Source organism: Rattus norvegicus, chromosome 2 (assembly GCF_021556685.1).
Source record: "Rattus norvegicus strain SHRSP/BbbUtx chromosome 2, alternate assembly SHRSP_T2T, whole genome shotgun sequence".
NCBI lineage: Eukaryota > Metazoa > Chordata > Mammalia > Rodentia > Muridae > Rattus > Rattus norvegicus.
Window position 1 is genome coordinate 53,655,956 of NC_141535.1, and position 27,422 is coordinate 53,683,377.

At 43.5% G+C, this 27,422-nt stretch overlaps 1 protein-coding gene and 2 long non-coding RNA genes across 6 annotated transcripts in view; 1 reads left to right on the plus strand and 2 right to left on the minus strand.

The window, feature by feature from the left end:
• Positions 1 to 27,422, minus strand: part of LOC134485850 (uncharacterized) — a 704,841-nt gene that overhangs the window by 288,077 nt on the left and 389,342 nt on the right. The window lies entirely within an intron of this gene.
• On the plus strand, positions 182 to 27,052 carry LOC102556643 (uncharacterized). Its single transcript, XR_015674046.1, has 6 exons — positions 182 to 587; positions 19,765 to 19,985; positions 20,065 to 20,264; positions 20,584 to 21,532; positions 26,293 to 26,399; positions 26,869 to 27,052. It is a non-coding gene; the product is annotated as an uncharacterized LOC102556643 (long non-coding RNA).
• Positions 3,899 to 8,401, minus strand: LOC148006651 (annexin-2 receptor-like). 2 transcript variants are annotated; one of them, XR_015674015.1, is made up of 3 exons: positions 4,462 to 5,068; positions 4,044 to 4,336; positions 3,899 to 3,987 (listed from the first exon to the last, which is right to left on the minus strand). XR_015674015.1 is itself a non-coding variant. In XM_087639518.1 (2 exons), exon 2 carries the CDS (start codon positions 5,803 to 5,805, stop codon positions 5,194 to 5,196), a length of 612 nt encoding a protein of 203 aa, XP_087495644.1. In that variant the 5' UTR covers positions 5,806 to 8,162; positions 8,298 to 8,401; the 3' UTR covers positions 4,225 to 5,193. The 2 variants fall into 2 exon arrangements, 1 of the variants encoding a protein (XP_087495644.1); XM_087639518.1 differs by lacking the exon at positions 3,899 to 3,987 and adding an exon at positions 8,298 to 8,401 and having other exon boundaries at positions 4,225 to 8,162.

Below are 27,422 nucleotides of genomic sequence, written 5' to 3' on the forward strand. Positions count from 1 at the left end.
TGAGCAAAGGGGAATTTCCCCTGCTGGCTCAGAAAACTTGCAGAAACTTGGAGGCCCGGCCAAAGAGGAACTTGTGGCCATTTACTGACCGAAATCTGCCCCACCCAGAACCAGCTGGCCTTGCTCTGAGACCCTGGGAACTAGGAGCCTTTAATTTCCATCCTGGATGAATGTTAATTCCAGATAGAAGACATCCTTAGATGGGATGTGTGGTTGGTGGGTGGATGGCAGATACAGAAAGGGGATGACAGGAAGACCAACAGCAATCCAGGCAGCAAAAGCTTGTTTTGTCTCCTTGAGTCAGGTCTTCTCATGACTGGGCAATCACACTCCAGGATGTATCTGGATCTGGAGACATGTGGAACCCTCCAGCCAGGTTATGGAGGAAGATCCCTGCTCAGCAAGTCTGGCAACTCAACACCCAGCACTAATTAAGAAAAAGCAACTGAATTTCCAAACGGGAGCTGCAATGTTGGCTGAGTGTACGCAGCAGCAGAACCAATCCCATCCCTGCCAAGACCCAGGATTCTGAACTTCAGAAGAAACTAAGTAATTCTTGCTGTGCGGACATTCAACCCTGGTCCTAGGTAAGTGTTAGAAGACTCATCCCAGGTTTAAGTTTTAAGCTTTAAGAACTTCTCTGTCACATACTTAAACTTCTCGTTCTATTCTTAACGTTTGTTCCTCTTTTAGACAGTCCCATACATTAGTACAAATTTCATGTAAAAATGACAGTTTTCATCTAACCATGGTTTGGAAGCTCCATTCTGAAAGAAAACACGCATGCTTTGTGATTATGGCCAATGTTTAAAAGGCAGACTCTCTAGGAAGAGGACAGTGTTTCCTACAGAGGGTGAGCATTTGTTCAAAGGGTTGACTGTGTGAGGAAAAACACTGCCTTTACACCACCACGCATCTATTTATAAAACTGGCTTCAGTTAGAGGATTGGTCTGTATTAAAGAGAATGTGATTTTATTTTTTATCTTTTGAGATAGGATCTCTCTCCATAGCCCTGGCTGTCCTGGAAGTAGCTATGTATCCAGGCTGCCCTTGCACTAAACAGAATCTCCGGCTGCCTGTCTTTTTTATTGAAATATAAATAATTACTTTATTTTCCTCCCTTTTCCTCCGTCCCCTTCTATGTGCCCCTGTGGTAACAGCCTCTCTTTCTGTATATGTAGCATATATGTGATGGTTAGCATGTTTGTGTGTGTGTGTATACTTGGTGTACTTGTGTGTGTGTTCCTAATGTACAAATACAACCTCATCAGTCTGTACAGTGTCACTGGCATGTCCATGATTTCAAGGCTGAGCACTTGGCTTTAGAAATTTGAGTTGGGAGCTCTTCCCTGGGAAAGACTGTTTCTCTTGCTCTCAGATTCCTTTGGTGGTCTTATGGTTTTTGGTTTTTGTTTGTTTGTTTTGGTTTTTTAAAGTCAGTTAGTTATTTAGTTATTTTTCTTCTTTTCTTAATTTTTATTATTATCTCTAATTTTTTCACCTTTATTAAACTGGGTATTACTTATTTACTTATTGTTATTCCCTTTCCAGGTTTTTGGGCCAACAACCCCTAACCCCTCCCCATCACCTTCTCTGTGGTTGTTCTGCTCCCCATCCTCCCACCATTACTGCCCTCCCCCAAAAAATCATGTTCACTGGGGGTTCAGTCTTGGCAGAACCAAGGGCTACCCCTCCCACTGGTGCTCTTACTAGGCTATTCATTGCTACCTATGAGGTCAGAGTCCAGGGTCAGTCCATGTATAGTCTTTGGATAGTGGCTTAGTCCCTGGAAGCTCTGGTTGCTTGGCATTGTTGTTCATATGGGGTCTCAAGCCCTTTCAAGCTCTTCCAGTCCTTTCTCTGATCCCTTCAACCGGGGGCCCATTCTCAGTTCAGTGGTTTAATGATGGCATTCACCTATGTATTTGCTGTATTCTGGCTGTGTCTCTTGGGAAAGATCTACATCCAGTTCCTGTCTGCCTGCACTTCTTTGCTTCATCCATCTTATCTAGTTTGGTGGCCGTATATGTATGGGCCACATGTGGGTCAGGCTCTGAATGGGTGTTCCTTCTGCCTCCGTTCTAAACTTTGCCTCCCTATTCCCTCCCAACGGTATACTTGTTCCCCTTTTAAAGAAGAAGTGAAGCAATCGCATTTGGTCATCCTTCTTGAGTTTCATGTGTTCTGTGCATCTAGGGTAATTCAAGCATTTGGGCTAATATCCACTTATCAATGAGTTATTTAGTTATTTAGTTAGTTATTTAATTAATTCGTTAGTTAGATACTTAGTTAGTTAGTGTGTTTGTCTAAGGCTGAGGCCTCATGGGCTCCCCCACTTCCAGGTCTGCATGACTATTGGTGTCTCCTTGTTCAGTCTCCATGTTGGCAGTGCTGAGACTGCAATGGTGCAGCAAACGGTGAATCTTTATTATAAGGAGTCGCTTTAATATAGGACAGAGCTTGCTGTAGTTGTTGTTACTTTGTTTCCTTTAATGACTGATCACTTAAAAACTCACTTTTTAAAAACAGTTTAGGTTTCTATTTAGAGCTTGGATTTTCTTTTTAAGAAAATGATTGGTGCTACATTAAATACATCGATACTTCATTCAAATGCTGAGAATCTCCTGTACAAGCTGAATATTTATATAAAGATATGTATAACAACATCTCCTGAAATTAGTGATTGACAGCCATGCTAATGAAGTCAAGCAAAAGTTTTAAATCCAGTTTATTAATGGCCAGATAAAGAACAGTCTTGTGCCTCTGAAAAGTCTGGTTCTGCCTGAAAACATAAGCACCTAGAAATAAAATCAAATTTTCTGTGTGCCTCTGTCTGCTGATAGCACAGCAGAACTTACCTTGGCTGACAAGTCTCAGCTTCTCATGAACCAGGACAGACAGCCCAAAGCTCAGGCACTGGACATGGGAAATCGCTGAGAGTGTCATTCTTGGCCACACACTGCTCACTGCTGTAGAATTTTCTGGCCTGGGTCTTGGAGGCAGAGTTGCAGGTCTCTGAAAATGAACCATTTTCGTTTAGGACTTATATTTCCTCCTGCTCCCCTATTACTACGGAAAAGCCAGCAGGCAGGTGCACTATCCGTGGACATATCGAAGGTCACAAGACAGGGTTAAAACCCGGACAGCACAAGTGAGAAGCCATCAGGTGTCAATCTTTGGCCGCTTGTCTCCAGACCAAAAGCATATCAGGGAAATAACCCAGAGACCTCCTTAGAAAGAAAGAGTAGAGCGACCTAACAGCAGGGTATGACCCTGACCATGCCTTCCCTGAACTGCTAGAAACATGAAGCCAGAGCTGCCTTCCCACTGCAGGTTGTATCAGGGTTGCCATCTTCCTGGCCTTCCCTTGAATCCTAGAAACCTGCGATCCTGGGTGAAGCCAATATCTTTGAAAACGGGCTGGCACAACCCAAAACATTCGTTTGAAATCATCTATTAAAGGATTAAGACAGGACACAGACCATCCAAGGCAAATCGCTGGGTTTCTTTATTATAGCAGCAGGGGGCGCCCTGAACAGTCAACTGGGAGGAAATGGAGAGGTTTAGGCACAGGGATCCTCTTTGGCACAGACCTAGCTATAAAACACCAGAAAGGCGCCTGCTGCGCCCTAAGGCTCCCTGTTGCCAAAGGCCGGCCCACAGTAGCCACACAGCAGGAAGCTTAGCCCGCCAGGAAGGCGACTTCATCCCTCGAGCAGCACTTGCCTTGGGGGACAGCAGCAAGTGCAGCAATGCAGCCTGAGGAGCTTTTGCCGGCTCTGGTTGCTGGGTATTTGTAGTCTTCGAGGAGAGTCGGAAATTGGAAAAGTTCCCTTGCTGAAACTGTGACTTTGCTGGACGGAACTCCGAATGAAACCGTAGCTTTACCGATGGCTAACCGCACGAAATCGGCTTTGGACACCGAACCGAATGAAAACGTAAATTTACCTAGGACAAACTGCACGAAATCGGCATTGGCCAATTAACTGAATTAAAACGTAACTTTACCGACAGCCAACGGCACGAAATCGGTTTTGGACACTTAACCGAATGAAAACTGAACTTTACTGATGGCTGACTGCACGAATTCGGCTTTGGACTCTTAACCGAATGAAAACGTAACTTTACCGAAGACAAGCTGCACGAAATGGGCCCTGGACATGTAACCCAATGAAAACATAACTTTATTGATGCCCAACTGCACGAAATCCGCTTACAATAAGGAAACAGACCATTAAAAATACCAGGAGAAGCAGACCGTTGACGGACTGAAAACGTAACTTTACCAATGACTGACTGCACGAAATCGGTTTTGGACACGTAACCGAATGAAAACTCAACGTTACTGATGGTCACCTGCACGAATCCACTTTACAGGTGTAACCGAATGAAAAGGTAACTTTACCGACGACTGACTGCACGACCAAATGAAAACGTAACTTCACGACGGCCCACTGCACGAAATCCGCGTAAGGCAAGCAAACCGCTCATTGAATTTCAACGTTTAGAAACAACCAGAGCTTGAGACATTTAACGGACTGTAAGTGTAACTTTACCGATGACTGACTGTAGGAAATCCACTTTGGACTCGTAACCAAATGAAAACGTAATTTTACCCAAGGCCAACTGCACAAAATACGCTTACGGAAAGCAATCCAAGCATTGATATCTCAGCGTTTAGAATCACCCTGAGGCCGAATGCCAAGTAAACAAATGGAAACCCAGAAGATCTCTTCGTATTCCCTGAGTAGTGGCTCTGAGAACAGTGGGTTCACAAGGAATTCCACCGCGGCCTCCCTGACAAAGTCACAAAACAAAAGAACAACCGCGTACAAAAAAGTCCTGAAATAAAATCGAGTACAGGGTTTGAAATCACCGTCGGATTTCAAATCCACAATATTGAGAGCCAGCAAGAACTTGGGCCATCGGACACCTCACAGCTACCAGAAACACAAAGGTTAGTGATGCTCCAGCGGCTGGGGAAGATGCTTGAATTCAAATGAGGAAAAAAAATTATTGAATCAAAAAAAAAAGGTAGATGATAGAAAGAAAGAAAGAGAAGGAAAGAAAGGACACAGACCATCGGAGTCAAATCGCTGTTTCTTTATTGTGGAACAGGGGGCTGCACTGAGGACACTTGGCTGCAGGGAGGTGGGGAGGGGAGCAGTACAAAGACTTGTGAGGAACTTGCTCTAAAGGGGGCAGAAAGTCACCTGTTGCTCTCTAAGGCTGGGTGCTGCCCAAAGCCGCCCCCAGCAGCCACACAGCAGGAAGCTGAGCCAGCGACGAAGGCTCTCCAGGTGTCCTGACAAAGTCCAGAGTCGTCTTCTCCAGTTTCGGGTGGCTGGTCGCTGGCACTCACTGGAGAGATCCGTGCCACAAGTCTCGGTGTTCAGTGCATCGTCGCCACGGGGGGGCGCTGTGGAACTGGACTCGGGCTGCACCCTCACTGCGAATGATTCTTCTGCAGCATCCTCCCGGGTTCCCGGAGTCGCGGGTTTCTCTGGCTGTTCCTCGTCGACCTCACTCACGCAATCCGGAATGCTGGGCTCCGAGGTGCCCTGGCTCCTGCGAGAAGCGGTCCGTGCGTAGATTCCCGCGAAGTCACCCATCCAAACTGGAAGCCTATGTTCGTCTTGGTCACCGCCTTCGGATGGGAACGCGCCAAGGACCGGATAGAAGGGAAGAGGCCAGGGACCGCGGTCTTCCGAGAAGCTGGGGAGCAGAGGAGGCTGGGCGTCTTGCTCCGGGGGGACCGAATCCCAGGCCTGCTTCACTTGCACGGACCAGAAAGGCGACTCCATCTCTCAAGAAGCACTTGCCTCCGGAGGACAGCAGCAAGTGCAGCACTGCAGCCTGAGGAGCTTTTGCGAGCTGTGGTTGCTGGGTATTTGTAGTCTTCGAGGAGGGCGGGGTCGGAAATTGGGAAATTTCCCTTGCTGAAACTGTCAGTTTGCTGGACGGAACTCCGAATGAAAACATAACATAATGTACTGCAACTTGCGCGAAATCGGCTTTGGACACGGAACCGAATGAAAACGTAAATTTACCGAGGAAAAACTGCACGAAATCGGCTTTGGACAATTAACCGATTTAAAACGTAACTTTACCGACGGCCAAAGGCACCGGTTTTGGAAACGTAACCCAGTGAAAACTGAACGTTACTGACGGCGACCTGCACGAATCCACTTTGCACGTGTAACGGAACGAAAACGTAATTTTACCGACGACGGGATGCACGAAATCGACTTTAGACATAAAACCGAATGAAAACGTAACTTTACCGATGACAAACTGCACGAAATGGGCCCTGGATACGTAGCCCAGTGAAAACATAACTTTATTGATGCCCAACTGCACGAAATCTGCTTACAGTAAGGAAACCGAACATTGATTTTTCAACCTTTAAAAATACCAGGAGAAGCAGACAGTTAACGGACTGAAAACGTAACTTTACCGATGACTGACTGCACGAAATCGCTTTTGTTCACGTAACCTAATGAAAACGGAACGTTAATGATGGCCACCTGCACGAAATCCACTTTGTACGTATAACGGAACGAAAACGTAATTTTACCGACGACGGGATGCACGAAACCGGCATTGGACGGTAACCGAGTGGAAACTGTACTGTACTGATGACTCTGCACGAAATGGGCATTGGACACTTAACCGAATGAAAACGTAACTTTACCGATGACAAACCGCACGAAGTGGGCCCTGGACACGTAACCCAATGAAAACGTAACTTTATTGACGCCCAACTGCACGATAGCGGCTTATAGTAAGGAAACGGACCATTGATTTTTCAACCTTCAAAAATACCAGGAGAAACAGACCGTTGACGGACTGAAAACGTAACTTTAGCGATGACTGACTGCACGAAATCGGTTGTGGACTCATAACCTAATGAAAACGGAACCTTACTGACAGAATCCACTTTGCACGTGTAACCGAATGAAAACTTAACTTTACCGACGACAAGCAGCAGGAAATCGGCTGTGGACAGGTAACCGAATGGAAACTGTACTGAACTGATGACTCTGCAAGAAATCGGCTTTGGACACTTAACCGAACGAAAACGGAACTTTACCGATGACAAACTGCACGAAATGGAGTTTGGACAATTACCCGAATTAAACCGTAACTTTACCGACGGTGAACAGCACGAAATCGGTTTTGGAAATGTAACCCAATGAAAACTGAACGTTACTGAAGGCCACCTGCACTGAAGCCACTTTACATGTGTAACGAAACCAAAATGTAATTTTACCGACGACGGGATGCACGAAATCGGCATTGGACAGGTAACCGAAAGGAAGTCATTACTGTACTAATGACTCTGCACGAAATGGGCTTTGGACACTTAACCGAATGAAACGTAACTTTACCGATCACAAACTTCACGAAATCGGCTTTGGACAATTAACCGAATTAAAACGTAACTTTACCAAAGGCCAACGGCACTAAATCGGTTTTGGAAACGTAACCCAATGAAAACTGAACGTTACTGACGACCCCCTGCACGAAATCCACTTTGCAGGTGTAACAGAAAGAAAACGTAATTTTACCCACGACGGGATGCACGAAATCGGCTTTGTACAGGTAACCTAGTGAAAATGTAACTTTACCGATGACAAACTGCACGAAATGGGCCCTGGACACGTAACCCAATGAAAACGTAACTTTATTGATGCCCAACTGCACGAAATCTGCTTACAGTAAGGAAACCGAACATTGATTTTTCAACCTTTAAAAATACCAGGAGAAGCAGACAGTTAACGGACTGAAAACGTAACTTTACCGATGACTGACTGCACGAAATCGCTTTTGTTCACTTAACCTAATGAAAACGGAACGTTACTGTTGGCCACCTGCACGAAATCCACTTTGTACGTATAACGGAATGAAAACGTAACTTTACTGATGACAAACAGCAGGAAATCGGCTTTGGACAGCTAACCAAATGGAAACTGTACTGTCCTGATGACTCCGCAAGAAATCGGCTTTGGACACTTAACCGAATGAAAATGTAACTTTACCGATGACAAACTGCACGAAATGGAGTTTGGACAATTACCCGAATTAAAATGTAACTTTACGGACCGCGAACAGCACGGAATCTGTTTTGGAAACCTAACTTAATGAAAACTGAATGTTACTGACGGCCACCTGCACGAAATCCACTTTGCACGTGTAACCTAATGAAAAGGAAATTTTACCGACGGCGGGATGCACGAAATCGGCTTTGTACGGGTAACCGAATGAAAACTGAACTGTAGCGATGACTCTGCACGATATCGGCTTTGGACACTTAACCGAATGAAAATGTAACTTTACCGATGGCCAACCGCACGAAATGGAGTTTGGACAATTACCGGAATTAAAATGTAACTTTACGGACCGCGAACAGCACGGAATCTGTTTTGGAAACCTAACTTAATGAAAACTGAATGTTACTGACGGCCACCTGCACGAAATCCACTTTGCACGTGTAACCTAATGAAAACGAAATTTTACGGACGGCGGGATGCACGAAATCGGCTTTGTACAGATAACCGAATGAAAACTGAACTGTAGCGATGACTCTGCACGATATCGGCTTTGGACACTTAACCGAATTAAAATGTAACTTTACCGACGGCCAACGGCACGAAACCGGTTTTGGAAAAGTAACCCAATGAAAACTGAACGTTAATGATGGCCACCTGCAGGAAATCCACTTTGCAGATGTAACGGAACGAAAACGTAATTTTACCGATGACGGGACGCAGGAAATGGGCCCTGGACATGTAACCCAACGAAAACACAACTTTATGGATGCCCAACTGCACGAAATCCGCTTACAGTAAGGAAACCGACCATTGATATTTCAACCTTTAAAAATACCAGCAGAGCAGACAGTTAAAGGACTGAAAACGTAACTTCACGATGGCCCACTGCATGAAATCCGCTTAAGGCAAGCAAACTGACCATTGATTTTTCAACGTTTAGAAACAACCAGAGCTTTAGACACTTAACGGACGTAAGTGTAACTTTCAGATGACTGACTGCACGAAATCCACTTTGCACGTGTAAAGGAACGAAAACGTAATTTTACCGAAGACGGGACTCAGGAAATCGGCTTTGGACAGGTAACCGAATGAAAACTGAATTTTACCGATGACAAACTGCAGGAAATGGGCCCTGGACACTCTGCTTACAGTAAGGAAACCGACCATTCATTTTACAACCTTTAAAAATACCAGGAGAAGCAGACAGTTAACGGGCTGAAAACGTAACTTTACGGATGACTGACTGCACAAAATCTGTTTTGGATGCGTAACTGAATGAAAACTGAATGTTACTGTTGGCCACCTGCCCGAAATCCACTTTGTACGTGTAAACGAATGAAAAGGTAACTTTACCGAGGACAAGTAGCAGGGAGTCGGCTTTCAGGTAAGGGAATGAAAACTGAACTGTACTGATGACTCTGCACGAAATCAGCTTTTGGACACTTAACCGAATGAAAACGTACTTTACCGATGACAAACTGCACCTAATCGAGTTTGGACAATTACCCGAATTAAAACGTAACTTTACCGAGGGCCAACAGCACGAAATCGGTTTTGGAAACGTAACCCAATGAAAACTGAACGTTACTGACAGCCACCTGCAGGGTTCGACACATACCCGAATGAAAACTGAATTTAAAGATGGCCAATTGCACGAAATCGGCTTTGGATACGTGACCAAATGAAAAGGTAATTTTACTGAGGGCCAACTGCGCGAAATCGGCTTTACTTAGGGTCAACTTTACTGAGGGTCAACTCCAGGAAACCAGCTTTGGAGACATAACCGAATGAAAACGTACTTTTACCGACAACAAAGTGCACGAAATCGGTTTAAGGTAAGGAAACCGACCATTTGATTTTCAACCTTTAGAAAGGCCAGGAGCTGGAGGCACTTAAGGGACTGAACACCGAACTTTACCGACGACTGACTGCATGAAATAAGCTGGGGACACGTACCCGAATGAAAACTGAATTTAACGACGCCCAACTGCAGGCTTGCCCGAAATCTAGATGTGCAAGGGAGAAGCCCTCAGGTCAGCCTCTTTCCAGAGGAACAAATGCATGCTTTAAACATAGCCACACACTTCCTGCAGAAAGGAAGGCATGCGGGAGAGGGCCATGGCAAACCATGACTCTTTGGAGCCCTGGACCATCCCTTCGCCAGATATCATTGGTGCAAAGAAAGGAAAGCCATCCTGACAGAGTTTAGGTGCCAACACCCAGTCCTAGTTTTCCAGGGTAGGGGTCCGATGTCTGTGGGTTCTCTCTGTTTGCCTGCAGGAACCTGATTCCGGTAGGCAAAGCACAGAAGAACAAAACTACATAAGTAGTTCAAAATCACCATCCTTTGTCAGCCCCATCCAGGTAGCAGGAAAACTAGAAATGTCATGGAGAAACTTAAAGAAATTCCATTGAGTGTTTGTGCAAACACCGAATGGCACAGAAACCCGTTGGCCCACTGAACCTGCCTTACAGGATCCTGAGGAAGTGAGCCTGTTTCTCTGAAGCTATCCACGTGAAACTGTCCGATTTGGAGCTGAGAATTGGACACCTTCGTTCTCAAGAGAAATACAGCCGCTGGCCATAAGTTAAAATCTGCCAGAGAGAAAACTGTTCAGGCTCTGCTACTGCTTTCAAAAGGAAGGGTTTGGATTGTGCTCTGCTAAGGGAAGGGAGGCTTAGAAAACACTGGGTGTTCACTAAGGTGATCTGCCACAGGGGAACCGCTGGACACTGGCAAACCCAGAAAGATGTGCCACATTGTCATACAGCTGTGGTCCTACCAGTGTGCTACAGGAAGTCCACGAAGGCAGTGAGCTATCTGAGGGGAACTCTACTGCTCTTGGCTTTTGGAGTTTTGAAGAAGGAGACAACACCACTTTGCAGGCATGGATTGTGAAATTTCGGGAAAACCAATAGAACAAAGACAATACCATTGCTAGTAGTAAAAGATATATGCAGTGATGGCGTCCTCAGGGGAGAAGGAATACCCTCATAGCAGAAGGCGGGGGGTGGGGGGGAGGATGGGATAGGGGACTCATGGATGGGGAAACTAGGGAAGGAAATGACATTTGAAATGTAAATAAAACATACCCTATTTACAAAAAGGAGTAGTGATGGAGCTGCAGGTTGAGAAGACTCCTTTAGAAGATGATAGAAACCTGAGTTTTGGAAAATGAGGAGAGCTGGCTGAGTGAGGAGAGGGGAGAGGGAGATGATCTCAACCAGACATGCTCTAATCATCATGAAACAAGATTTTATTCTTCAGCTGGAATTACTTAATCCTAAACATGCTATGAGTACTTCCTGATGGTTCCCCTCAGTGTTAAAGAATTAGATATTAAGCAAACTCCATTTTATCTAAGTGAAATTTTTTTTACAGGTTTCAATAGATGGGATACTCTGTTCATCCTGTGGAATCTATAGACTGGAAATGTGGGAGAGAACAAATACATCTAAACACATCATAAATAAGGTTTCCATTACCATCCTGAACAAGATATTTATAAATAAGGTCTTAATGAATCCTTGGAAATTATTCACTGATATTTCTTTTTTTAAAGATTTACTTATTTATTATCTATAAGTACACTGTCATTGTCATCACACACATCAGAAGAGGGCATCAGATCCCATTACAGATGGTTGTGAGCCACCATGCGGTTGCTGGGAATTGAACTCAGGACCTCTGGAAAAGCAGTCAGTGCTCTTAACCACTGAGCCACATCTCCAGCCCATTCACTGATATTTCTATGTGCAAGAGAAACATATAGTTAGTCGTAAAGTCTGCCCAAAGTGACAAGGACAGTAGGTGAAAGACCTGTATTTGTCTAATCTGAAAGCTTTGATTGAGGAAATGAAAACAAAAACAGTAAAAAATAAAAATAAAAATAAAAAAGGAAATTAGTGTTGTTGGACAGAGGACGGGATCCCTCAACTCCTGTATTTATTGAGAACCTACTGTGACAAGCTAGCCTGGGCATGGTAGAGTACACCTTTAACCTCTTCACTCTGAAGGCTGAGGAAAGTTTATCTCTGGGTTTGCGGCCAGTCATCTCTACAGAGCAAGTACTAGGACAGCCAAGGCTAAGCAGTGGAACTGACTTCCTCTCACACCAGGCAAAGACATGGTGCAAAGACATGACATGCATCCAAACAAATACACACATAAAAGAGGAGACCTGTACTGAGGACCGGAGGCAGCGATGGTCACAGGACTTGATGCATTGGTAGAAGACATAGGTTAAGTTCCTAACACCCGAATACCTATAAACAGGCACACAAATGAAGCCAGCTGAGCAGTGGACCCACACCTTTAATCCAACACAGGAATGACTGAGGCAGGAGGACCTCTGTGAATCAAGGCCAGCCTGGTCTACAGAGTGAGTTCCAAGACAGTCAGGGCTACACAGAAACCCTGTCAGGAATGTAAAAACAAAATGGGGAACAGGAGAAAAATACAGAGGAAGCAGAGGAAAAGCAGGAGGAGGAAAAGCAGGAGGAGGAAAAGCAGGAGGAGGAGGAAGCAGAGGCCTGTGCAACATAAGCTAAAAAAGAGCTGCAAATCTTCTCTAGGCAGCTGTGAATTAGACTGCATTGTCTGGTGCATGGCCCACCGGAACAGCTAGGGAGAAATCTGCCCGTGAGGTTGTTTCAACTCCCCCACCCCAACCTGACAAAGTTAGAGTAATTTTGGTGAGAGAATGACTGGCAGACAAGCAAACCTGTGGGCCATTTCTTCATTAATACTGGAAGTGGGTGGGCTTAGCTTGGTGTGAGAGGAGCCAGTGCAACCTCTGGGCAGGTGGTCCTGAGTTTTACAGGACAGTAGGTTGAGCAAGCCATGAGAAGGAAGCCAGTAATAGCATTTCTTTGTGGCCTGCTTCAGTTTGGGTGTCCTTGGGTTCCTGCCTTGACTTCCTGACTTGTTTTCTCTTCATGAAGGACTACAATTGTGAGATGATAAACCCTTCCTCCATGGGTTGATTTTGTCATGGTGTGTTATTACCACACATCATAGCAATTGAACCTAGCCAAGAGAGACACCCACCCCTGTTCACAAATCAGTCCCTCCTTGGTCTGTGTGGAGTCAGAGCTCAGGTTCCAAATCTAGGCAAAATGTAACACAAAACCCATGATGCACTTCCCAGGATTCTCCCCAATAGATGGTAAGTTAGTTCTGTCTTCCTGGCTTCAAATTGGAGTGCCCAGGGATAACACAACTCAGAGGCACAAACCAGGGCCATTCCTCTTTAATGAACCACACATTTGCGAAGGCCAAGGAGGCTCAGGAGCAGCCATCCTAGTTCCTATTACATCTGCACAAGAAAGGACACTCTTGGGATTCTTTGAATCTAGAGCAGGAGACATGATTTCAGGACAGAAGAGTACTTAACAACACTTCTCAGGAATATAAAAGAGGGAAAATAAGACTGAGAGAGTCACATACAGCAGCAATCCCGGACTATACTCTTCTCAGTCTGTCTGAGGCAGAGATCACACTGCAGACTGGGCCCTGACTGGGAAGTGATTGGAAAAGGATGGTAGACAAGGCTAGCTCTGGGCTCTCTGTGTTTGCCACATTTGTGAAGAGGGAGGAATTGCATACCCAGCCAGCTCAAGTGCGGTGTCATAGGCACCCAGTGGCACTGATCATACCTAGCTATCCCGATGAAATGTACTCAGAAGGGAGTTGTCATTGAGGTCAGTATGAAATAACAAACCTCAAGGGAGAGCCCATCATCTGTGCAGCCATATGAACACCAGTGTGGTCCTGCCTTGAGAGAGAAGATTTATAAAGGACCTGACTTCTACAAGGACAAGCTACAGGTTATACAATCCCAAGTAACCGCAGTCAATACACACACACACACACACACACACACACACACACACACACACACACACACATATACCTTGTTTCTTCTCTTTCTATGCCTGCAAAATAACAAACAAAAACAGTTATCCTGTGCATGAGATATGGCCCAATGATTAAGAGCACTGAGTGCTTTTCCAAAGGTCCTGAGTTCAATTCCCATCGACCACATGGTGGCTCACAATCATCTGGAACAGGATCTGATGACCTCTTCTGGTGTGTCATACAAACCCCTTGTATCTCGTCAGACCACCATGGATTTAAATCTGCACTTCAGAGAAGAGAAACAGAAAGCCTACACACTCTTGGAATCAGAACAACTCTCTACTCAATGGTCTGTGGGTCAGGGTAGAAATACAGAAAGAAATTAAAGACTTTCTAGAATTTAATCAAAATGAAGTCAACACCTACCCAAATTAATGACAAAAAAGTGGTCCTAAGAGGAAAGTTCATAATAATTTGCCTACATAAAAGAATCAGAAAGTCCCCATATCAGAAATTAAAAAGTCATATTAGAGTTCTCTAGAGTCACAGAACTTGTGGAATGTCTTTATATATTAAGGGAATTAATTACAATGACTTACAATCAGTATTCCAACTAACCCAACAATGGGCAGCTGTGATGGGAAATCCAAAAGTCCAGCAGTTTCAGCTGGTCTTCTGGAGAAGCTGCAATCCTGGCCAGATAGGTTCCAACAGATGTGCTCGCAAGTAAGTGCAAGCAGGCAAAGAGTGAATCCTCCTTCTTCCAATGTCTTCATATAGGTCTCTAGCAGACAGTGTGGCTCAGATTAAAGGTGTGTAACCCCATGCCTGGATCTGGAACTTCATTTTGTCAGAAGTTGATCTTAAACTCAGAAATCTGACTGCCTCAGACTCCTAGGATTGAAGCTGTGTACTACTTTGCCTGTGGCTAACCTTTTCAAGGCCACTATCCTTCCAGAACTCCCTGTTGAGATCTGGGGCACAGGTGTGCCCTCATTACCAGATGTAGTTTATTCCAGATGTAGTCAAGTTGACAGCCAGGAGTAGCTATCACAAAGTACACCTGAAAGTTCTAGGGAAAAAAGGAAGAAGCAAACTCACAAAAGGGGAGAAAATGCAGGAAATTATAGAAACCATGGCTGGAATCAATCAGTTAGAAAGAAAGAAAACAATTCAAAGAATCAACCAAACCAAGACCTGGTTCTTTGAGAAAATCAACAAGATAAACAAACCCTTAGCCAAACTAACTGATAGATAGATAGATAGATAGATAGATAGATAGATAGATAGATAGATACATAGATAGATACATAGATACATAGATAGATACATAGATAGATAGATACATAATAGATAGATAAATAGATAGATAGATAGATACATAGATAGATACATAGATAGATACATAGATAGATAGATAGATAGATAGATAGATAGATAGATACATAGATAGACAGACAGACAGAGAATCCACATTAACAAAACCAGTAAGGAGAAGGGAGGCTCAGCAACTGACACTGAGGGACTTCATAGAATCAGTAGATTTTACTTCAAAAACTTCTACTCCACGAAATTGGAAAATCTGAACGAAATGGAACCTTTTCTAGATAGATACCACTTACCAAAGTTAAATCAAGTTCAGGTAAACCATTTGAACAGCCCCACAACCCTTGAAGAAGAAGTAGCAGTCATTAAAATCTCCCAACCAAAAAGGCACAGGGCCAGATGGTTTTGTTAGAGAATTCTACCAGATTTTCTAAGGAAAGCTAATTTCAATACTCCTCAAATTATTCCATAAAATAAAAGCTGAAGGAACACTGCCAAACTCATTCAGAGAGGGCACAGTGACCGTGATGTCTAAACTACACTAAGCCGCCACAAAGAAAGAGAACGTCAGACCAATTCCTCTCATGAACGTTGATACCAAAATACTCAATAAAGTCCTCACAGACTGAATCCAGGAACATATCAAAAAATCATCAGGATGAAGGAAGCTTCATCCCATGCATGCATCGATGATTCCTTATATGAAAATTCATCAACACAGCCCATGATAAAGACAAACTGAGAGTAAACATATCACGTGGTTATCTCATTAGATGCTAAAAAGAGCTTTGATAAAAACCCAACACCCCTTCATGGTAAAAATATTAGAGAAATCAGGGATACAGGGCACATATGTAAACACAATCAAAACAATATACAACAAGCCAATAGCCAACATCAAACTAAAGGGAGAGAAACTGTCAGAAACCACCCAGGGAGAGTGCATCAGTAGGGGCCAAGGCTTGGATTTTAGGTGGAGAATGGATTTGGCTTGACAGGCAGACACAAATCTGAGATATGTGTTGTTGTAAAAAGTTTTATTTTTTTGGCACAGACTTATATGGTCAAAACAGGAATATCATACTTGGCGATATTTATTACCCCATCAGATGTCTCTTGTACAAAGGAAACTGAGCATACAGTCTAGGAGTTTTTAGTCGCAGATAATAGTGTAGAAGACTGTGGTTATAATGTCGGACTTGTGGGCATCAGATGTACATTCAATACTTACCTTTGTTTGGATAAAGTTTAAACTTTATGTTTATGGCCCCTCAGGATAATTTGGAAACTTTTGTAACCATTTCATGGTTTTCTTCATTTCCTATGGTCTTCTAAAAAGATTAGACCACCTTCTCTTAGACAAAGCAATCGTTCTATACACAGCCTATTGATTCTCAAGCCTCTCTTCTTGTGAGAGCGCCCACCACAGAGGTCAAGTCCTCCTAAGTCTTTCCCAGTAACCAAGCTCAATATACTTTGTCTTCTTACTGTTTACCACTACTCACCTTGTCAAATCTATGTCATAAGTCCCCATCCGTGGGAATGGTGCATCTGTAGGTTTATAATAATAAGGATCTCTATATCTAGGGGCCTGCCACCATTGTCCACTAATTTTAATAAACAAGACTCCATTCTCCAGTTTAGTCTCTAACCCTAATTTTTGTAATTACTTTTTGTTCAATGATAGTTCTTCTTTTTCTTTTAGTTAATTCTTGATAACTTTGCTCAACTCGCTGAACCTGTCTTTCCAAAAAAGTCACTACTATTCTGAATCATGCTAAACAAAACTTTTCCCAAAAAGGGGGAAAAGACTTTTTGGAACAGTCATGCTCTTAATAGCTTTAATTAACTTCTCTCCTATTTATTGAGAACTAATGGGTGCAGCAGTTGATGGTGTGAGATGTTTCCGTCTCTGGACTTGTAGTTCCTGGAACATCTAAAGATACATGACCATCTTTCCACACTGCTATATTCTTAGATTTAGATATTGTTGACAGGCTTAAAGTTGTTGAGATCACCAAGGCCAGAACATAGAAGGTACCTCCACTGAAAGCATAGACCCAGGTCATCATCTTTTTGTAGGGAGACTCCAGGACCTCCAGGAGGCCGAGCCATTCCAGGCACAGGCCTCTGTTCTGGACAGAAACGAAACACTAAGAACTTCATGTCACAAGACTCCACTGGAGTGGGTGTGGCAAGAAATTTAAACCATTTCCATTAAAACCAGGGAGGAGACAAGGCTGCCCACTCTGTCCCTATCTCTTCAATGATATAATAGAGCTTCTACACAGAACAATAACACAACTAAAAGAGATCAAGAGGACACACATAAAAGGAAGAAGTCAAAGCATTGCTATTTGTGGATGACCCCCAAAATTTGTAGAACTCCTACAGCTGATAACAACTTAAGGAAAGTGTCTAGATTCAAAATTAACAAAAAACAAACAAACAAACAAACAAACAAAAACCCAAAAGACCAGAAGCCCTCATGAGAAATAGGCCAATGAAGAAATTAGAGAAATGTCACACTTTAAAATAACCAGGAATAATATAAAATATCTTGGTGTAATTCTAAGCAACCAAGTAAAAGACCTGTATGACAAGAACCTCAAGTCCCAGAAGAAAGAACTTGAACACGATATCTGAAGATGCAGAGATCTCCCATGCTCATGGAGATATAGGATTCACATAGTGAAACTGGCCATCTTACCAAAAGCAATCTACACATTCCATGCAATCCCCATCAAAATTCCAACAAAATTCTTATAGAACCTGAAAGAGCAATTCTCAACTTCATTTGGAAAAACAAAAAACCCAGGATAGTCAAAAGAATCCTGAACAATAAAAGAATTTTGGGAGGAATCACCATCCCTGACCTCAATCTGTGCTACTGGGTAATAGAGATAAAACCCCACAGGGTATAAGAATTAAAGAACCAGAAATAAACCACACATCTATGGACATTGGGTATTGATAAAGAAGCCAAAACCATTCAATGGAAAACAATCAAAGCATCTACAAAAAATGGTGTTGGCTAACTGGATGTCCACCTGTAGATGAATGAAAATAGATCCATATTTGTTATCCTGCACACAACTATAGTCCAAGGACCTCAATATAAAATTGGATGCACTAAGTCTCATAGAAGAGAGAGTGGGAAATACCCTTGAAAGCATTGCTACAGGAGACAAGTTCCTGAATGGAATACCAAGGACTCAGAATCCAAGATCAACAATTGATAAATGGGACTTCATGAAACTGAAAAGCTTTGTAAGGCAAAGGACACTGTCAATAGAACAAATCGGTAGCCCACAGATTAGGAAAGGATCTTCAACACTCTTCATCTGACAGAGGGCTAATGTCAAAAATGGAGAAGTAACATAAGAAGTTAGACTCCAGCAACCCAAGTAATTGAACAAAAAATGTGGTACAGAACTAAACCGACAGTTATCAACAGAGGAATCTCCAATGGTCCAGGTGAGCCTGGGATGCAGGCACCCGTGGTCTCCACGTCCGGATACAGCTTGTAAGATTGATTTCTGTGTTTCTCCAACTGACTCAAGTGGACAAAGTACCAGGATTTTCCTGCCTTAGGCAATCTCCGTACCGCTCATCCTTACTGTATCCTTCTTGTCTAACGACGGTTCCAGTCATCCTGGATGTGAAGATGAATCAGCTGGTCATCTCCTGCTTCTGTGTAAGCGCGCATCCAGAGGCTCAGCGTTTCTGGTCCTGGGTGGTGGGAAGTGCTTCAGCAGAGCCAGGGCAGGGACTTCTGGGCAGAGTGGATTTGTGTGTGAAAATAGACTTCTGAGTCTCTTGGGCTGAATGTTTGGAATGTACTGAGGTCTTTTAGCCTAGGCCTTAGCCTGTACACTTCTCCTACCAGAGCCCTGATCTACAGTGCAGACTCTTCTTGGTGCTTCAAGGTCCACACAGTACCAGTTGGTCTGCAGATCTTTTTCCGGCTAATGGCTTCAATATGTCCTCTGTCGTGGCAAAGTTTGGGTTTGGTTCTAGGAATGATAGAAATTTTATTGTCTTCTCTGAGCTTTCTTAGAGATTTTAGTCCCTGCCACTATTTGTGTTGGGCTGGGTAAAGAAGATGTTGTCAATAGCAATGAGGGTTCAGCCCTCTCTTCCCCGTGTAAAATATTTTTAAGTGCAGAGCTGGCTGGCTGCCAGGCTGTAGTTGGGAAAACTGAAACAAAAAAACCTCTTCAGGAGCCACAAACTAGGCTCTCCCTGGTGTGAGTACAGTTTATGCCAAAGAACAAAGTTTGTGGTCGGTGAGATTGAAAGGTGCTTTGAATGAATCAGTTAAACTAGCAAAAAGCCCAGACTTCTGCGGTCACAACCTAAAGAAACAGCCTTTGGCCTCTGCCTTCCTAGCTGGTCCCAGGAGAAATTTCCTACCTGTGCGCCTCTTAGGGAATCTCACCCCAGGCTTGTGGCAGCCTCTGTCTGGAAAAATCTATTCTGGCAGAGCACAGAGCTAGCTCAGCTCCTCCCTTCTTTCCTAGACTCAGCAGAGGAGGACCCTGTTCGCTATGGTGCCAACAACTGTGCGCAGCAGCCAAGGCAGGGGAGCCTGGGGGTGCGGATCCTCTCCAGGAGATCTAACAGAACTGCAAGTCTTCTCCACCAGCAGATGGCGACTGATAGACCACGCTTGAACACGCCTTGCTCCAAGACCGAGGTCTGCGCATGCTCCTTGAACACCAGGCTGCGGGCTGTTCCAGATGTATGCTAGAGTAAACAGCATTGCATTACTTCCCCGGTGTCCTCATTTGGGACCTGAACCTCTGGTTTCTTGCTTCCAGGACAGAAGGGAGGAGCCAAGCTGACAGGATTGCTGTGTTCTCTGCAAGAATCAGTTGCCCAAGATGCAGCTGTCACCTGATTATAAATCTCCTAACACCTGGGGAGCAAGGCACAGGCCATGGATGAAGATTTTCCCGGGTGGGGACACAAACAGGCTGAGCCTCTGCTGTTCTCCCTGGTCTATCAACCTCACAGGCAGGTAACTGGCTCCACAGCACAAACAGCTTTCAGCAGGGGGAGGTAAAGAGATAAGGGCGTCTTTCTCAATTTCTCTGTTTCAGTTTCTCTGTGGTACACAGTTTAGGACAACTGTGCCTGCTTAGCGGCTTGGTGCGCTGGGGCAAGACCTTCTGCAGCCAGCTGGCTCTGCATTTTAAAAGTCTCCCAGGCACTTAAATCAGCCAATCCTGGTTTGGCAACCACCACCCACCCTCCAAAAATCACAAGCACGCTGGGGTTGGGGTGGGGAACAGTATAAATGTGTCATTCCTAAAAACAGAAAGTAAATGTTCCCACAGAAGAGGAAATGGAGAGTCTGTCAGCAGCCAGGAAAAGGAAACCTAAGGCAGATCATGGCTGAGCAGATGTAGAAGAGCCTAGACAATTCAGTCACTGCAGGGTGAGGGCTGCTGGATCACTGGGGAAGGTACTGGTCTGGCTTCTGAGTACTTGGGACAGGGCTCCCTGAGGATGACCTCGTGCTGGTCCTGATTGGACCTGGATTTCCAGAGGACTGGAGTTCATCTGCATCCTGTCGGCCACAGTCAGGGAGTGGCTAAAAACACACAGACAAGCCCAGACACCACTGAGCTGCCTCCCTTCTAGCTGTGCTGGCCCTGGTCACCCTGACACCTTAAAACTGCCTGCATTGAGCAAAGGGAATTTCCCCTGCTGGCTCAGAAATCTTGCAGAAACCTGGAGGCCCGGCTAAAGAGGAACTGGTGGCCATTTACTGACAGAAATCTGCCCCACCCAGAAGCAGCTGATCTTGTTCTGAGACCATAGCAGCGAGGAGCCTTTGATCTCCATCCTGGATGAATGTTAATTCCAGATAGAAGCCATCCTTAGATGGGATGGGTGGTGGGTGTGTGGACGGCAGATACAGAAAGGGGATGACAGGAAGACCAACAGCAATCCAGGCAGCAAAACCTTGTAGTTGTCTGTATGAGTCAGGACTACACATAACGGGGCAATCACACTCCGGGATGCGTCCAGACCTGGAGACATGTGGAACCCTCTGGTCAGGTTATGGCTATCCCTGCTCACCAAGTCTGGCAACTCAACATCCAGCAGTGCCCTTGCACTAGTTAAGAAAAAGCAACTGAATTTGCAAAAGGGAGCTGCAATGTTGGCTGAATGTAAGCAGCAGCAGAATCAATCCCATCACTGCCAAGACACAGTTGCTGATGCAGGATTCTGAACTTCAGAGGAAACAAAGTAATTCTCCCTGTGGAGACATTGAACCTGGTAAGTGTTGGAAGACTCATCCCAGGTTTGAGTTTTAAGTTTTAAGAACTTCTTTGACACATAGTTAAAGTTTTGGTTCTATTCTTAATGTTTGTTCCTCTTTGAGACAATCCTATACCTTTGTACAAATTTCAAGTAAAAAATTTCAGTTTTCATCTAACCGTGATTTTGAAGCTCCATTATGAAAGAAAATACTCATGCTTTGTAATCATGGCCAATGTTAATCAAGGCAGACTCTCTAGGAAGAGGACAGTTTTTCCTACAGAGGGTGAACATTTATTCAAAGGGTTGACTGTGTGAGAACATCGCTGCCTTTAGACAACCACGCCATCTATCTATAAAACTGGTTTTAGTTAGAGACTGACTTTAAAAGGATGTGTTTTGTTTTGTTGTTTGTTTGTTTTGAGATAGGATCCTTCTACATAGCCCTGGCTGTCCTGGATGTAGCTATGTAACCAGGCTGTCCTTGCACTAAACACATTCTCCTGCTGCTTGGGTGTTGCTTAAACGTGTACACCACCAAGCCTGGCTCAGAAAGTGTGATTTTTTAAAAAAAAATTAGTGTTTTTTTAATTAACATGTAATTACCTCATTTTTTTTGGTTTCCTCCCTCCCTGCATCTTGTTATAAGATCCCTTGTGGTACCAGCCTCTCTCCCTGGTTTTGCAGCATATGTGTGTTGGTTTGCATGTTTGTGTGTGTGTATACTTGGTGTGCTTGTGTGTGTGTTCCTAATGTATGAATTCAACCTGATCAGTCTGTACAATGTCACTTGACTTCAAGCCTGAGCACTTGGTTTTAGATAATCAGTTTGAGAGCTGGGGAAGACTGTTTCTCTTGCTCTCACATCCCTTGGCTTTGTTGTTTGTTTTGTTTTTAAAAGTTAGTTAATTAGTTTGTCTAATCCATTGGCTTCATGAGCTCCCCCACTTCCAGGTCTGCATGGCTATTGGTGTCTCCTTGTTCAGTCCCCATGATGGCAGGGCTGAGACTGCAGTGGTGTAGCAAAAGGGGAATTTCTATAGAAGGAACCACTTTAATATAGAAGTAGGGGTTTTTGCTGTATTTTTTTTGTTTTGTTTCATTTCATGAATGACTTCATTCAAAAAACTCACTTTTATTGAACAGATGAGATTTTTGTTTAAAGCTTGAATTTTTTTACTTTAAGGACTGACTCACCATTAAATAATTGATAATTTATTCAAATGAGAAGGAATTTTTTGTAAAAGTCAAATATTTATTTAATGATGGACTTAATAATAACTCCAGAAATTAGGGAATGACAACCATGTTAATGAAGCCAACTATGTCCAGATAAAGAACAGTCTTGTACCTCTTAAAAGTCTATGAAAACCAAGCTCAGATGTACAAAGAGTTTAAAGGCAGAACCACAAATGCTTGGTGGTCTTAAAAGGCAGATAGTGTTAAGGGAAACCATGGAACTTTCATAGACATAATATTGTCAATTAGTTTTTGCCTATATGTTTCTTGTTATTTTAGTTTACTTTAATTATTTTGGTGACTACATCTGCCCCATGGTCAAGGCCAGTGAAATCTGAAATGTGTGGATATTGGAGGGTAGAATAGAAGGCTGAGAATTCTCTGGGTAAAGCAAATTGAGTCAGAATAGGATTGTAAGACCTAAGGTATTTCAGCATCCACTAAATAGATTGAATTTTCACGAGTATGATTAACTGGTTCTTACATATTCAACATTTATTCACAGAAGAGACTTTTAACATGAAAGGATGATTTTATGAAAATTTAGCCTTTCTGAAAAGGATCAATTTCTTATTTAGATCACAAAGGCAAAGAAAGTGCAGGCTGAATTTATTCTGTGCTGTTTCAAGTTGTTCCCCTTGGATTACCAGTTTAACTGCACACATTAGCACACTAAAGCCCAAAGAACACCAGTCTTCTTCAGACCCTGGTGGTCTCCATTTTCCACATCAGCATAGATAGTGTCCCAGGAAACAACAAATGTCTTGAGGCAAGTTCCTGCATCCTGGAGCAGGGACCAGCATCTCTTTAGATTGGAACTGTGCGCCTGATCAATGCAGCCTTCCTGAGACCAGGCTTATAGGTGCTAAACTAGGCAGGAGCAGATCATGGCTCCTGGAGTGCACTAGAGCCTGTGAAGACGTCTCTGGATGTAAAACTCCATCTTCTTCTCTGCTGTGCTCTTTCTAACCTACCCATCCATAGCCTACTTTCAAGTCCTAAGTCCTGCAGAGACTTCTGAACATGCTCAAAAGTAAAAGCTCCGTGCTATTCCTTTCTTTGTTTCCCTTTTTAAAAAAATCTTTATTTTAGGATAAAATTTCCACTGGGAACTTTTGGCTTTCATCTAAAAGTACTTTTGCTCCATCCTCCCCAAAAGCATTTTTACACACACACACACACACACAGAGGAGTAAGAAATAGAGTGATTCCTTCCTTCCCTCCTTCCTTCCTTCCTTCCTTCCTTCCTTCCTTCCTTCCTTCCTTTCTTCCTTCCTTCCTTTCTTCCTTCTTTTCCTTTTATTTAGGGTCTCTTTATGTAGCCCAGGGCATCCTGGAACTCACTATGTATTTCATGCTTGTTTCTGAACTCAAAAGTACTAATATCAGAGTCATGTACCATCACAGCATAAAGAGTGATTTATGTTTTTAGTCTAAGTTCTGGTTTGCTGTGTTCTTTTAGAGACATTATTGAAAGCAGACGTCTGAAAGAAGCAGAGAGTTAGTTACGTTTTGTTTCTTGGGTACAGCCAGCCCCAAGATGCCCCCAAGTTAGTTTTTCAAATGATCTAAAATTACAAACTGAACACCCTCTAGAATCTGAATGCTACCATTTAAAGGAATAGAAAGGAGGTTTGATATATAGATATTTGATAAACACCTATTTTCCTATCCTATACATTATAGTCTTGATTTATGTGATCTGTGTGTTGGTCGAGGTCCAGGGGGTCAGAGACTCTCCTTAGGGATCTGCAGGTATCAGGCACACATTTGGTTCACAGACACACATGCATGCAAAACAGCAGTGTGCACTAATTAAACAGATAAGTCAAATTGAAATACACTTGCAGGGGATAGAGGGAGGCTCATGAGTTCAGAGTACAAATCACCTTTGCAGAGGACCCAGGCTTAGTTCCCATCACACACATGGAGCCTCACTGCATTTCAGAGTGTCTGAAGCACTCTGTGGGCTCTGTGGGCACCATGCACACACATTATGAACCCACATACATGCAGGAAAAACACTCACACATATACGATAAAAACCAATGGGCCTCTTTAAAATCTAGAATATCCTTGAATTAAAAACTTGTATTGCATTCATTTAGGATAGTATTTCCTGTAATGAGATGACTTTAATAAATGCTAGGTATATTGTGTAAGCACAATGATTTTTAGGATATAACATTTAAAACATCATGTATGATCTGTCATAAAAGAAGAATTTTTATAAAGAAAGGTAACTTTCCATAAAGAATCCAGATATCACACATTCTCCTACATTACTTCTCTTGAGAGATGATTTCCTTCTTTACCTTGTGCTTATAGTATTTCTAGGTTTTGTGAAACTTGTTTCATGGGTCCCCAAATATTATTTATAAGTTTTCACAAAGTCAAAATTACCTACAATCTTATTTATTGTTTAATTTAATTCATTCTGTTAGTTTTTTTCAATTTGTTGATTTATTCAGGGGGCATTCCTAAGTCTCCTGACACCCACATGAGCTGTACAGGAGAAGATGTGTCTTAAAGCAAATCAAAGCTGGATAGTTTCCGGTAGCATTGGGATCTCCCAAGATCTATAGTGTTCCTGAGTGTGATACCTTAGGGAGAAATGTGCTTTGAGTACGCTCAGGAACAGAGAGCTATGGGACGGTCACCAAGTGAGAGTGCAGACCACCTGTGCAATAACAGATCCTAAGGGACATTAATGGTCACACATGGAGAATTTGAAATCTCATGGCAATGTGTAGGTTGATGTCTATATGCAGCAGGTGAGGGCTGGCACAAGTTAGGTCAAGGCCATGTTTGGAGAGTAAAAAAAAATAAGGTGGGGGACAAAGCTTTTGTAAGGCGGGAGAGAATGGGAAGGAAAAGGAGAATCAAGATGGAGACAGGGAAGGACGACCCAGGGCTCGGTGGTCTTGAATGGCCCTAGGCAGTTAAGTATATTTCATAAGGGATGGATTTCTGTAGAGAAATTTATCTTATCTAGGTGGGAGGTTGTGAGTTTACTGTGTGGATGTATTGTGGATGGAGAATTTAACATGTAAATCTGATTGGTAAATTACAGTTTATTGAGTCCTGATTTCACTGAGTGGTTGGGAGTTTGTACTTTACCTACCAGGGAACGGTTGTGGAGAGTCAGGACAGAGCCCTTGGCAGGGAGTTGCAGTAGGCCAGCTACTGCTGGACTTCTACAGCCCTGATTTTACTGTGTAGCTGGAACCAGAGAGTTTGCAGCTAGCAGAGAGCCGTTTGGAGAGATACTAACCAGAGATGAATTATGGGTAACTAGACATGGCTCTCCATGCCAGAACTAACTCTAGAGACCAGCTTGGCAAGGTGCACCCTGGATCAGCTCACCGACTACCTGGGTCAGAGAGTACCTGGGGGCTCTGAGGAGCCACTGAGATAAAAGAACCCTGCACTATGATAAATCCCTACGGGTGCCAGCACAGAGTGGGATAAAAGGTCCGACATTTTTTAAATAATTAATAAATAAATTAATACAACAGTAATGTCCTTCATTGAAACAGAGATCAAAGAAGCTTTGAGGAGAGAAAGAGGCTGAGAGCAGAACTGCACCAGGCCATTCAGAAAGGGTATCTTGAAGAGAACTCCTGGAGTTTGGTTGTAAAGCAAGGTAAGTTCAGTGGACAGTGAAGGAGCCTCGTATGAAATCCTCTCACAAAACTGTCTCTGAGCCCAAAATCAATGGTCTGCTTCCTGTCACATAACACAAGAAAGGTCTTTCAGCAATGTGACTATCATGCTTCTGTTTCATGCTGCCCCGCCTTCTGTCTGTGGTGGTGAAGTCTAACCCCTGAGGTTCAAACTGCCTTAGAGGTTTGAAAGCCTGAGATACATTTCTTGTATTTTTTAACTCCTGGTGAAGTGAAAACAATGGACCTCCTCTTCCTGCTGCTGTGCTTGCCCTGCTGTGATGGACTTCACTGGAACTCTCTTACCCAAAAGAAGTCTTTCTTGCATTTTGGGGGTGTGAGGAAAGCAAATAAACATCGTTTGGGGTTTCGTTTGTTTGTTTTGTTTTGTTTTGTTTTTTAGAGCTTAAAAACAAAATGACTAAAAGTGGTTGACTCTGTTTCTCCTAGGCGTGGAACCAGAAATAACCTGAGAACTTGCTGGTGTTGCAGTCTTCCAAGAGCTGCAAGAAATATCCGGGTACCCAGAGGTGGTAGTGAAACTACAGCACCTCGAACACATGCACCCTGATTGTAATTGATAGCTATAAGCATGGAAGATTTGTCATTCTTTATAAATATGTTGTTTCATTCATTCTTCCATCCAATTTCCATTCATTCATTCTGTGGTGGTTTAAAGGAAGGTGGTCCTCACAGGCTCATATTTGAATGGTTGGTTCCTAGTAGGTTAAACTCTTTTTGAAAGATAAGGAGGTGTTCTCATTTTTGGAAGGAAGTGATTCTAAATGTTTCTCCCTCCCCCTCTCCCTCCCCTCCCCCTGCTCCTCCCTCTCTTCATCTTCCTGTGTCCCTCTCCCTCTTCCCATCTCTCTGACCTGTTAATCTGTCTCTCTGTCTCTTGCTCACTCCTTCCCTTCTGGTGGTGCTGCCATCTGGTGGTGAAACACGATGTGAACAATCTCAGCCATTCCTTCCCTCTGCTGTCAAGGGTTCTAACTCTGTGA

Coding starts and splice junctions, on each gene's coding strand:
- LOC148006651 (XM_087639518.1), bottom strand. CDS start 5,805: ATGGAGTCGCCTTTCTGGTCCGTGCAAGTGAAGCAGGCCTGGGATTCG.